This window comes from Gracilinanus agilis, chromosome 6 (genome assembly GCF_016433145.1).
Source record: "Gracilinanus agilis isolate LMUSP501 chromosome 6, AgileGrace, whole genome shotgun sequence".
Lineage (NCBI taxonomy): Eukaryota > Metazoa > Chordata > Mammalia > Didelphimorphia > Didelphidae > Gracilinanus > Gracilinanus agilis.
The window spans coordinates 201,102,116-201,116,559 of record NC_058135.1 but is presented as its reverse complement, the minus strand read 5'-3'; the positions used below and the strand labels follow the sequence as shown (position 1 = coordinate 201,116,559).

Sequence of the window (14,444 nt, the reverse complement as noted above, 5' to 3'; positions counted from 1 at the left end):
TTGCGAAGAGTTTTGAATGCCAAACAGAGGATTTTCTATATGATTCTAGAGATGGCCTTTACTGACTGACCAGTAAGATATATAGGACTAGGGACTAACTAATAGGATAAACCCTACTTCCATTATAAATAGTAATTACTACAGCACAGTTTCCCAACCTGTATTTAGGGAATATGTATTTTACAACAATATTTCTATCCTCATGGAATTTCTCTAAAAAAAATTACATTTAAAATCATTCACATACCAAAAGAAAAAAAGGTTTGGATTTATGTAGATTTGAGGTATATCTGTGTGTTATAATACTCTGAAAGGGTTATCTAAGTAATAAGTACCAACCCAGGGCTATGAGAAGGCACGGATTGATGATGATGAGTTAATTTACAAATACACAGACGCTTGCCAGAGTTGGGGGAAGGGGGCAGGTAAGTATGAGAGAGAGGGAGAGGACAAAAAATTTTTTACTCTTTCCTTCTGAAAAAAACTAACTTCAACCACCAAGTCAAATAAGTCTAATTTCTTATCCACATTACAGGCATTCTTCAAAGTTGGCAACCATATACCTTGAGAATCTAACCTTTCACAGACTAAATATTTCCAATCCTCCCATGGCACGATCTTGACTCTTAACTACTTCACTATCCTGGTATCTTACCTGCCTCTCTAACTTACCAATGTCCCTCTTACATATACCTGTCCTCCTACAAGAAGCTTGTGATCCACAAAAATTTCTGGAATTTTTTTTCAGATGAAATGCTATGTAATCATGTACCCTTCCTGTCAAGTAGATTTCTACCATTTCTGAATCTTTCCTTTCCCTAATTCCTTGTAAAAAAGAACAAAGATGAAAAAGCAATTTAACATAACTATAACCAAATACATCAACTATATAACAGAACATGCAATGTTCCATATTTCTGCAAAGAAAAGATATGCTTTTGCAACTCTTCCCTGGAGGCAAGGTTGGCCATTAATTACAGTGTCCAAGTTTTGTTCTTTCCAGGTACACTGGCCTAGTTAATGTGTGGCTCTGATTATATGAAGCTGATTTTCTGAAACAAAGATTTTAAATATATCCCTATCAAATTTCATCTTATTGTTGAAATCTTTTTGGATCCTCAACTTAGGTTATCTAGGTGGTCTCTTTATAGTTCTACATATGATACTCTTTTAAGCTATGTCCAATGCAAAGAGTATAAGAACCAATTTTTGACTCAATTATAAAAAGATTTTTCCAATAAGTGGCGATTTTCTAAAAGGGAACAGAATGGCCCCTGAGAAAAAAGTCACAGATGTTCTGGACCTGGATTACAACCTGATAGTGATAATGATCTTTAAGATACTTTATAGTTCTAACAATCTAGTCTACTTGAACTTCTTTTTAAGAACTGATGCAAAGAGAAATAAATACACAGAATGAGGAAAAATAAACAGAATGCTATAACAGAAAATATAAAAAAAGAAAATTGAATAATGTACAATTATAATGTACCAAGCCTGGTCCTATGAAGATGAGAAAATGAAATAACTATCATATATATGTGTGTACACACACACACACACACACACACACACACACACACACACACACAAACATTTTAAGGTTTGGGCAAAGTACCTTCCAAATATCTCATCTGATTCACATAACAACCATGGGAGGTAAGTGTTATTATCCCTATTTTACAAATGAGAGAACTGAGATAGATAAAAATTAAGTTATTTTCCCAGGGCTAGTTAGTGTCTGAGGCTGGGTTTGAACTTCTGTTGTCCTGACACCAAGTTTGGTGTTCTACCTACTGCACATCTATATTCGTTGCTCAGGAAACTCTTGGGGGAGGAAACTCCCTTTGCATTATGGCATCTGCTCTGAAATTCACAACCTTAAAGAGCTGACTAGAGTGGTTGAGAGGTTAAGGGCCCTGACAAGGAAAGTTAGAGGCATTACTAGAACCTAGATCTTCTTTACTTTGAGGCCAGATATCTCATACTCTACAACACATCATCTTTCAGCCAAATAGATTTAGAAATTTTTTTAACAAAGGTACAAAAATATGGTTAACTGAATTTTTTCATGCTAATGAAGAGCATCAATGGCATGAATGATTTGGTCTGAAAATATTTTGAAATGCAATTCTATATTTGAATATATTTCCAAATATCTGGAAATTCAGAACATTTTACTCAAAATAAATATTTGACAGCTTTACTCAGGAGGATCAGGAAAAGCATTCCCCATTCCATATAATACCTTGTTGATAATTATTGTAAATAGGCACTATCATTTTTCAGAAATTTATAATTTATCAAAAGCTGTTCTCTTAGTGCTTGCTAAGTTTCTGACATACATTTCCTTCTCAGGAAAACTATATAATGGGGGAGCAATAGGCCAACCTTCCTTTTTCTTGAAGGCAGGAAACTATGGAAAAGCCTTTAGTCAAAGTACCACCTTAATCAACTACCTGCAACAACGGTTCCAATTTTCCACTGTGTAAGGATAGCTCTGTATATAATTGATTCCCAATGAAGATTCAAAGGTTTCTAAGGAATTAAAGACTATGGAAGGGAACAGTTAACTGGAGATAATGCCTAGAAAATAAGAGTACAGACCATGAAATGATTCTTGTCACCCATGGAGGCCTTGTTCCTTGAGGTCTGAGTCCTGCCTCTACCATTTACTGTGTGACCTCAGGCAAACAACTGATGGCTCTAACCTTACTTTTCTTCATCTGAATGTTACATTAGATGGTCTTGAAAAATTTCTTCAGGTCCTAAGACTTGATGAGTAATCTTAAACCTATATTGAATGCATAGTATAGTATTCTCTTAAATCTATCTATAAAAAACTCACTGAATCCAAGATATCCTATTCAGTGTTTAGTACTTAGTGCTTGTTTCCTAAGCTGATTATTTGTTAAGAGCATATTGTCTAATATATCCAAAAAGGCTAACTTAGACAAAGAAAAGGCAAAAGGAATGAACATAAAATCTATCATATAGCTTATGATATAACAGAGGGGAAAATATATGAACACATATGCAAACATGAAATTATACAATAAACATATGGAAGAAAAGAAAAAAATTGAAGAAATAAAATGCAAGGTAAATTTTTTTTTAAAAAAGGAAAAAATCTATACCAGTGGTTACCAAACTTTTTTGGCCTACCACCCCCTCTCCAGAAAAAATATTACTTAGCTCCCTGGAAATTAATTTTTTAAAATTTAATAGCAATTAATAGGAAAGATAAATGCACCTGTGGCCATCACCGCTTCCCCAGATCGCTGCAGCGCCCCCTTTGGGAATCACTGATCTATACCAATTACCTCTTTTTGCCTCTCTAATAAAGTATGGATGAGAAAAGGAGGAAGCCCTCTTAAGTGTTATTCTGTAGCTTGAGGGTTTTTTCAGTTATTAGCTGGATATGACACCCAGTTTTCTGACTGACTTTCATTTAAAAAGTAGAGGTAAATTACAAAAATCCAATAGCTACCAAAGTGTTGTTTCTACTTCTATAATATATCTTATTTGTTGTTCTATTCATTTCCCACTATTTCAGATGATCAACTTACAGCCTAGATAACTGCAAAAGTCTCATTAGCTTCTAGGCTCAAATCAACCTTCTATCCATTCTCTGCAGAGCTTCTATAATAATTTTCTAAAGTACAGATCTTACCAGGTAATGCCCTTTTCAAGAACCTTCCCTAGTTCCCAAATACCTCCTTAAAGCTTGGCCTTTATAAAGTCTTTTATAAGCTGGTTCTAGTTTACCTTCCTAAACTCATTTTATTTCACCACCTTTTAGATGTCTATGCATAGATCAAACTGACCCAGATGCCTTGGGCCTTGAACTTGGCATTGGCATTCTACCTCTTTCCCACTTTGTCTTTATAATAAATTCTTCTTTGGCTGCCTCGAAAAAGCTCCCTTCTCATCTTTTCCTCTTTAAATCTCTACCTTCTTTAAAAGCCCTCCTATGAGAAGTCTTTCCTAATTCCCCTAGTGCTTTCTCCCTTCATAATATATCAGGTAAACAAATATCTGTTTAAACATTGTACCTCCTGATGAGACCACATTTTCCTTGAGTTCAGGGTCTATTTAAAAATTTGACTTTCTTTGTATCCTTAGCAAGCAGTAAAATTGCACAGAACAAGGACTTCATACATGCTTGTTAGATTAGACTGAATTTATTGCATCTTGAAAAGCTTCTTGGTTGTTTAGTAAAGTTCCAAAGGATATTATGATTCTACTTTTATCAAGTTTTATTATACTCAGGATCACTTTTGTATGCTTATCTCATTGCTTCTTTGAGATGACAGAAGTAGCTTTTACTTTTAAAAAAATAACTTGAAACATGAAAAATTTCTTTTGGACAATATCTCACTTCATGAAAAAATTGAGGAAATTTGTTTTATATATACGGTAAATTGCCATAGCATATATTTTATTTTTTTTAATTTTAATTTTGAATATTTTCCCATAGTTACATGTTTCATGTTCTTTCCCTCTCCCTCAAATCCCCCTACCCCCCTGTAGCCAACACATAATTCCACTGGGTTTTACATGTATCATTGATTAAGACCTAATTCCATTATTATTGATAGTTGTACTAGAGTTGTTTAGGGTCTATATCCCCAATAATATCCCCATCAGCCCATGTGTTCAAGCAATTGTTTTTCTTCTGTGTTTCTTCTCCCACAGTTCTTCTGAATGTGGCTTTCTTTTTCATAAGTTCCTCAGCCTTGCATAGCATATACTTTAAAGCTGCCTACCATTTATAGAATTTCACATATTACAACCAACAACTTTTACAGAGTTTATTTACTATTCAGTGATTCTATTACAAACCAGGAATTGATATCAGTGTATAAACTTTTGTTCTATGTTTTTCTGTCCATCTGTAAGTACTACAAAGATAGTACATCACTGATTCTTCCTTGCACAGATCTCATTATTTCTTTGCATTTCAATTCTAAAAGAAGGCTGCTAAAAAAAATGTTGAGATAAAAATGGCATAATTATCTCAGTAGTGTAAAAAAAATATGTAACTCAACATTGCATCTTTTCTCCAGTCTTTCTACTTTGTGAATACTTCTTGTTGCACAGTCATTAACTTCTATTTGGTCCATTCTAATTTTCAAAGTATCTATTGGTTGGGCAATGTTTTTTGGTATTTTCTTGTGACAACTATTAATTTTTTTTGTCCTGAGTCTAAAACTTGCTTTTGGGCAATGTGAATTTTCAGTTATAGATAGTAGTATGGAAGATTATGTTATTCTAATGAGAAATGACAATTTTTTTCCTGAGTGTCATAGCTGCAAATTAAGTCCATTTCATCCATTTCATAAGTTATAGAAATTGTTTGAAGGTAATATAAGATAGGCTACACTATCTCAACAGAAAACAACCTGACATGACAGAAAAATAAACATTGGCCTATGAGTACAAAGTTCTAGATCTGTATTGGTAAAACCTATGGCACAGGTGCTGCTCCCCTCCCCCTCTCCATGCATGCCTGAGGGCATTTCTCATATGACCTACCCTCTGTCCAGCAGCCAAATGGGAGCACTTCCTCCCTCCCCTGTCTGGAGTAAGGTGGGAGGCTCACATGTGGTATGAGGGTTACAGTTTGGGCACTGGGTCTTTAAGATCTCTAAAAGGTTTGCCATCACTGCTCTAGATGGCAGTTCTGGTTCTGTCACTAACTTTAGGATCTTATACAAATCACTGTAGTTTGATTTCCTCACCTTGGACTAGATAACCTCTAAGGTAAGGCCATTCTTTAAAAAAAAAAAAAAAAAAAAAAAAAAAAAAAAAGGCAGAATTTTATTTTAAACTTTTTTTTTCTGTGGGAAGAGGAGGGGTAATTTGTAAAGGCCTTCACTATAACCATAGCACAAGCATAAGTTTTTCAAAACTAGTAGGCTATTACATATTAATAATTTTATTGACATCTTTGTAACATATAGTTATAATATAATAACATAAAATCCAAAATATAATTTATTCTCTTGAACTGATTTGGAGCTGTTATGGGTGAAAGGTATTTGTGGGAGTAGGATGAAATTGTGGAGATCAGTTTGGTATACCGCCGACACTATTTATTCTATGAGAGATTAAGATAGGAAATAGGAGAATTTCTTATAACTATGCCTAATTCAAACCCTAATCTAAAATCTCTTAAGAAAACCCTAAATCTAAGAACCTAACTAAATCTACTCTAAGATAAAAAATCGCTATCTAACTTTCCTTATTTAATTGATGAACACTGATCTCCAACACCTCCTCTTAAAGTTCACCTTCTCCCTCAACTGAAATGGTGAAACTGCCAGTCACAGGGATACAGACAGTGCTCCTCTCTCAAGAGTTGAGAAGAACCAAGCTCTCAGTCAAAGTCTCCTTCTCAATTCAGTATCTCAAATCAAACTCTCCAAACCTTAACTGCCAGTTTCTCTTGACAGAGAAAACTGAGAGAAACCCAAACAGAAAGACCCCAGAACTCTTGCTCCCTCTGAAGTCAGAGAAAATGGAGTTCCTCTTAACTAAAATTTGTCCTTATAAAATGTGCTTTTAAAGAGACTGTGTGAGATCATATACATTCTGCTCTTAGAGAGACAGAGTGAAATTAAATAAAACTCTTTATAACTGAACAAAATATATAAACATACATAGTTCAGGCAGGTTGTTATATAATGCTTTTTATTTATGTAAGTACTTTTAAAATTTTACCCTCTGGTTTTAAATAGAGCATTCTTAATATACAAGTAGACTTAAAAATCCTCCATTTTAGAGTAAGGGTGTAAATAAGTGAATTTACCCAAGGCTATACCTGAAATGAGAAATGAAACCAAAAAGAAAATTTAAAACCTTACTGCCAATCAGGTCAAAACTTTTAGGATGGCAGTGTTTTTTCTCAACTGAAAGTAGAGTCCCAATATATTAGTGTGAAAAGGGATTTCTGAAGTCATTGGATTCTATACATAGGCCTAAAAGGGAGCTCAGAGGTCATCTACTCAAATCTCTCTCTCTCTTTTTTTTTACAATGAAGAAATTGCAGTCCTGGTGAGTTGATTAAGGTCAAAAAGTGAACAAGACTGAATTAAAAAAAAAAATTTAGTCTTCTTCTCCCTCTTATTAAACATCCTTGACATTAAGCCATCCATAATCATAGACTGAACCTGGAACATTCTGAGACAGCCTTGTTATGAACTTATATTCTAGTTTTGCTGAAATATGCTTTTTTCATACTAATCCTATATCTGTTCTCTAAGACCAAGCAAAATAAGCTCTTTCCCAAATATAGCCATTTCAAATACTGAAAAAGTAGTATTATTCCCTGAGTTCAACCTCAAATTCTCTTCTTCAGGCTAAACACCCAATTCTTTCAATTTAACTATATATGGAGAAGTTACTAATGCTTTTATGATCCTGCCTCTTATTCTCTGAGCCCATTCCAGGGCAATGCTCTTCTTAAAGTGTAATGCCCAGAAATGACTACTACTACAATATGACAATTTACCTTTGGAGTTACAGCATTCTTCATTGTGAACTCATGCTTCCATTAACAGACTTAGATTTTTTTTGGCTGCCATCTAACACTACTGATACAAATCAAAGTCCACTAAAATATCCATAATCTTTTGACCAAGGTTTTCCTATTTCATTGTCATTTCTGAGTAATGAGTTAACATATCACCAATTCTCACTAATATGAACAAGATTATATTTGTCAACTTTAATATATTTTGTTCATTTTGTTATATAGCCTGGTGATTCTCAAATGTATCTTTCTTGAAACTGTCCATTGACCTCACTCCAATGGCCTTTCAGATACCTCAAACTTTAAGTCCAAAAATGTGTCTCTTTTTGCCTTTGAGTTCATCATCTCTCTTAAGTCTTCAAGATGAGAGACTCTTAGGTCCTCAAGAGACCAGTCTACTGTCAGGACTTTGGTCAGAGTTCTTAAATCATTTAAAATTCTTTTTCTTCAAAATGTTATCATTGTATAAAATTGTTTTTTTGGTTTTGTTCATAGCATCATTTAATATTTTCCATGACTCTAAAATTATCTCATCTTTTTTGTCACAATAATATTCTAGTTATATATCAAAATTTCTTTAGTCATTCCTCAAGTGGTAGAAATTTCCATAGATCTAGTTCTTAGTCTTCCTTTCTTTTTGTCCTTTTTAATCTCCCTTTAAGGAGCTAAAAGTTTGTTTGCTTACAACTAGGTGTCCCAGAAATCTTAGTGCATTTTGGAGCTTTAATAACTTAAATAAGTACAAAGCAAAACCAATCCTCTATGCCCTTAAATACATTTTTCATTCTGTATCTTGAACTTATCACTTCACTGTCAGAAATTGTACAGCATCACTAGTCTTCTGGAATCATGTCAGCACATTGCACAGATCAGAATTATTAAGTCCTTCAAAGTAATTTTTCTTTACAATGTTATTCCATAATTATCACTTCTATCAAGTCTATTTTTACTCTTGCTGTATCTGAGATCATGATTACCAGAACTTTTTTTTTGTTTATATGAAGTATATTTTGAAAAAAGGCTTTGTGAACAATATATTCTTGAATTCTGCTTTCTAATCCATTCTGACATATTCTTTTTTTTACTTTTATGGGAGAGTTATTCTCATTCATGGTTTAATGACAATTATGATGTTCTCCCTTGTATATTCCCCTTTCCTCTCTCACAGTTCCCTGATGAGTTGAATTTATTTCTACACCAAATGAGTGTACGTTCTACCTTCCAGTTCAGATGAGAGTGAGATTTGAGTGACCTTTCTTCCATGTTTGGTTCTCAATATTTGCTAGAGTAATTGTTTAAGAGAACTAAGTTGTACTGCCTTTCACTCACTTTGCCCTCATCATCAGTTCTCCAAAGTTGCTATCTCTTTTCATGTTTTAGGGAAGCATTCTAGAATTATTTGCATTTTCATCTCTTTGTGGATGGTTTCTAAGATTTTTCTGAATTTTGAGTTCTTTCCCCAGTGCCTTTCAGGAATAACTGTATTTCCAAAAGAGACAGCAGCTTTTGCTCTGATTTTAAAGTTCCATACTTTTAGAAGTGTAAACTGACAATCAAAGAAAGGGTTTTCTTACTTCTCTTTGAATGGCTATGCCTTTAAAACATTTTTATTCTTTAAAAAACTCTGGTTAACATCAAGTTTTTCAATCTAAGAGAATTTTTTAATGTTAAGATCCAATGTAACTAATGCTAGAGTGATTAATAATTTTAATAAATCTGTATCAAGCAGAGGTCTAACTATTTTCCCTCATTTACATATTTTTCAAAATTTTAATCTTCTTACTGTATTTAGCAAAATCAAACCCAAACCCCAAACCACTCAAATCCATAAAATATCTCTAAAACCTGTTTATACTGCTATGTAAATTGTTTTTATGGTAGCAACACAAAAAGCTTTCAAGATTCAGGGACACAAAAGATGTCTAGACTGTGGTCATAATGTCACAAATATACAAACTGAATAGGAAATACAAGAGGCTAAAGTAATATCACATATTAAATATAAAACATTGACTAAAAAAAATTGTGATTAAGGAAACAAATAGCCTTTCTGTTGTTGCTGTTACTGGTATGACAGATAGGAGTGCCACCGGCATTACCATCTGCTACTCTATGGCTAAGAGCCTTAACAAGGGCCATGAAGTGGCCAAGAACATGACAAAGCTGGCATATAGCTACCTCCTCAGGCAAATGACCAATTACACCAAGTATATGTGAAATATAACCCAAGAGGTATATTTTTTTGCCTCCTATTAGAGGTTTGCCACAGATTTATTAAAGCTCTCCAAGGATAAGAACCCTCTGAAGTAAAGGAAGGAAGGAAGGAAGAGGGAAAGTAGAGGGAGAAGAAGAGGGGGAGGGGGAAGGGAAGGGAGAGAGGGAAAGGGAGAAAGAGGAAGGAAGGAAGGAAGGAAGGAAGGAAGGAAGGAAGGAAGGAAGGAAGGAAGGAAGGAAGGAAGGAAGGAAGGAAATGAGCTAATATTAGACCAAGAAGAAAAGCTCAGTAATAACTTGGTTGCCATGAAGACTACTTTGGCCAAGAAGGATTTATTACCCTTAATCATCGTTTTAAAGAACTGATAAATGAAAATAAAAAAGTTCATGTAACTTCAAAGACTCTAGTACTACCTGATTTCCAAGAAATGAAAACATTTCAGCATCATACATATGGCATAATATTGATCACCCTAATCTGAGCTAGTATAGAGAATTTTCTCTATCAATTAATTTGAAAAGCAGTAAAGGAGAGGAAAGGCACAACTGTTTATTGTGGTTTTTTTTTCAAATGGGAGATTTCAACTATGAATTTCAACATATTCATTTTGATGTAGATAAAAGGTGATAATAACAGAAAGCTAAAGAAAAGACTAAATTAATTCTGAACAAAGTACCTACACTAAAGTATGATACTGTTAGGCAAGAAAAACTAAGGAAGTTTTTGGAAAGGGAAATATACATTTTGGCGAGGGTAGGCTTTCTTTTATTACTACCAACTAACAATTCATTTAAATCACTAGAAGTATACAAATTCAAAACAACAAGTATTTCTAAAATCCAAAACTGCCAAGCATTATTATATTGAGTAAAATCCAGTAAGCTGTATGCACTATCTTAATAGACCAGCAAATCTTGAACTATAAATGTAGCAAATTCAAATAATATCTCACTGGCCAGGCCGCAGGCAAGGCAATGTTATATACGTATTACTCTTGGGTTCTTTACCTATAAAACAAAGATAATACTAACCTTATGTTAAAATTGTACTGGGCAATAAATATGACACTATGTTGGACATCTAGACAAGGTGAGCTACATATACAAGTTAAATATCTTTTCTTTTAATACATAAAATTCTAATAAATTTAAATATTCAGGGAAGCAGAAAATTAAAATGTTTATCATCTTCTTTGAGTGTATTACTACTCTATATGTTACCAATTTAATGTGTCCACTAATAATACTTGTGACCAAAGTAAAGCCCCCAAGGAAAGAATACCTACACATTTTCCCTCAGCACACAAATTTTTATAACAAACTATTGTCTACCTTCCTACCAGTAAGCCTAAATAACCTTAGGTTAACAAAAACGGGTTCTGTTTTTGGTGAATTCTGATACATATCACCTTATATGTCATACTTAGTGAAGGAGATATGTAAACTTCCTTTCTATATTCCCTTAGATCAAGGGAATTTTTTTTTAGTTGTAAACCTTATCAGAATAGTATAAGAAGGACTTAAATCCATTCACTGTTGTTAACAGTCCACAACATAAGAAAAGATACAAAGCTGGAAAAAATTTTGGGAAGGGAATCTTGAATTTCCATGGATTCAGTTTCCACCCTCACTGCTGGGTTGCTAGTGTATTCCCTTCCCTTATTGTTTGGGTATACAGAATTATGTAGGTATATACTCTCCCTTGTTAGAATATAAGCTTTTTGAGGCAAGAACTATTTCACTTTTATCTCTGTAGCCATCACTTAGTACTATGCTTAACACATAGTAGATACTTAGTAAGTGCTAATTAATTTTTTGATTGATACAATAGATCCCAGAAACTGGCAATTAAGTACAATAGTAAAAAATATCTTTTCTCAGTATTAATAGAACTGCCTTAATCCAGACCAATCTTGCCCAACTAAAATCTAGATTGCATGGAATTTATTTAACCTCTTATGTTTCTTGAGTCCACTTGAGAACTTTTTCTTGTTATATATACTTTAAATATATATAGAATATTTATTCGGTTTTATAAAAAGGCCTGTTGCTATATATAGATTACAAGTTAGTGACAGTAATTATAACATTTACATCCAGAAATTTAGGCCTAGATTAACCTTGAGATATGAGGACCAAATTTTTTGATAAATAAAAATATTAAATGTTTGTGTTTTAAAAATCAAGTGGTAACAAGTCCAGTTCCCCATTAACTCTTTTTGGAGAAATTTTCATGTAATGACCAGGATTGCCTATGTCTCAAGGATTTCTGAGTCTCCTCAAGTTTGGCCAATTTGTCTGGTACCATAATGATTATATGAGAAGCCATATAAAAACTTATTTTTCAGGATACAAAGGAAGTCTTTGAAATCAAAGGATATTTTTCCTGCCTTTCAGGGCTAAAGTTCAACATAGAAAATGGTGTTTTTAAATTATCAAGAACATGTTTGATGTCCATAATAAGTTTCTGTTCTAACAATGCTACAAGGGAAAATAAGACATACTACATTAAAAGTACAGATGACATAAAAATGAAAGGCTAAAGATCCAAGATGTCAAAAATGTGGAAGAACCCTGAAAAGCCCTTCTAAGAAAAGACTGTTAAGAAAAAAACAGTAAACAGTCAAATGGATGGAGGCCACTGAATATCCATGAACACTCACCCAACCAATGGTAGAAGACCTCTTGTAGAGCCAGATGCTTGAAACAGCTGAAATGTCATTAAGTTTTTATTATTCTTAAAAGGATTCTAGAGCCTAGATCAACGCCATACTACAAGAAAATAAACATTAACTGCTCCCATTGATAAACAGCTATTACCCCTACAAATATCTAATATCAAAAGAGGGTATAATAATGGCTATTTCTAAATCAATCGAAAGTCCTTACAATGGATATTTCATCCTTATTTCAGGTAGTATGGAAATCCCCTAACTGAATTTTGTCAATCATTGAAAATCTTTAAATCCTAACATGAAGTCTATAAATTTGTCCATAGGATTGGTTCAAATTTGTGATTATTATCAATAATGAATAAGTTATACTTTAAAAAAAATAATGTAAAATCTTTAATAGCATTTTTAGACATATGGTAGCTTCAAAGTTCTCAAAATTTGGGGGTCTGTTTTCCCTTTTTCTATGTTAACTCCTAACCTTAAGCTTTTTAATTATACCAATACTACTTCTAATAGAGAATCATTTGCAAGGCTCCTATAGGTAGACAATATAGATCCCCTTTCCAAAGTTATGTTCCTAAAGAATTCAGAAGTAAAGATTAAAGTCTAAAGTGTATTAGTCTTTTCCAATGTGTTAACCGTGTTTGTTAGTGGCTAACAATACGAGACAAATAGGTTCAAAACCTAGATGATAATCAAAGGAACTTTTCTTAGTTCTAGAACTTAAAGCAAGATGTGCTTTTCCAAAAAGAGAGATTTACTGAAAGGCTCCACCTTGTAAAAACTAAGTCTTGAGCAAGATAGCTTTGAAAATAACATTAAATGTATTATATGTTTAAAAAGAAAAACAAGCTAAATATAATACAAGTTTGCAATTTCCTGTATGTTCATTATCTGTTCTATTTTATATACAGAAGTAATGTTTAAAGTTCAGAATAAAAACAAATTTAAACTGAAATTTAGCTCCTCATCAAAAAAACAAAGGAGGTTCTAGATTACTACAATTTATTTCCACTACCTGGCAAAATCTAGTATGCCAAATCTTGCTTAGTGTGTATATTTCAGTTAGATAGGAATCAAATGAAACATTTATTTTTAAAAGACTAATCAGCATATAAACACTACCACTTTAGTATTGTAATAGCAAAAAAGCATATGTCCAAACCTGACTGGTAGATGACTTGAGAGAAGGCTGCTAAAGATAGCTGTAGCAACCAAATATATTCATTACTTACTGAGCTTGAAGAAATGTTTGAGGTCTTGAAATCAGCAACAAAATAAGGACAAAAAGCATATACATATTAGTGACAGTTGTCTGCGGTAGGAGAAGAAAAAGTATGATAAAGTAAGATTAGGAAGATGTTTGGAAGTCAAATTGAGCAAGGAGTTGCCTACTAAAATACAGGAAAAGATTCTCAATCTGCTGTTGTCCCTAAAAATCAGAAAAGGGAAAATGAAAAAAGACATAATGGAAAAAAGTCATTAAGAATAAACTTCAAGTTTATATATGGTTAACCTTTTCATTAGGAAAAATATGATTATTCTAGGCCTTTACCATTTTAAAAAATCGCTCTTATTATATTACCTTTCTTTCGAAAGAGTGCATTTAGATAATTTTCTGCTTGGCATTCAATCTTATCAGTGTTGGACTGGCCCTGAGATGATAGTTCCTCTGTAGGCGTTGACTGTGAAGAACCAAGAGTTGGTGTACAATCCTAAAAAATAAACAATAATGCATGCTAAATAAAAAAAAATCTCAGAACACTACCTTACATACTGATGTACAGAATGAATCCTCTTCATAAAAGGTTATAGATAATAATTAAGTTTTAAATGTATTGATTTGAACAGAAATCATATTGGAGGTTAAGAGACTGGCAAAAAGGAAGTAGACCAGGCTGCTATGCCCCAAAGTACCTTATTCTTCAGTAAAACTGGGAAAACAAGCAGATCAGGGCAGTCAGTAGAATTAACAATATCAACAAATATTTATACATTTGTTGTTGGTCTGATTAACA

The 14,444-nt window shown here is 33.2% G+C and overlaps 1 protein-coding gene across 6 annotated transcripts in view; it reads right to left on the bottom strand.

Annotated features, from left to right (window-relative positions):
• Window positions 1–14,444, bottom strand: part of LCORL (ligand dependent nuclear receptor corepressor like) — a 152,011-nt gene that overhangs the window by 77,990 nt on the left and 59,577 nt on the right. For all 6 annotated transcript variants that reach the window (XM_044680116.1, XM_044680115.1, XM_044680113.1 and 3 more), the window contains exon 4: window positions 14,012–14,141. In XM_044680116.1, coding sequence (XP_044536051.1) covers window positions 14,012–14,141 — 130 coding nt within the window. The remainder of the gene's footprint in view (window positions 1–14,011; window positions 14,142–14,444) is intronic.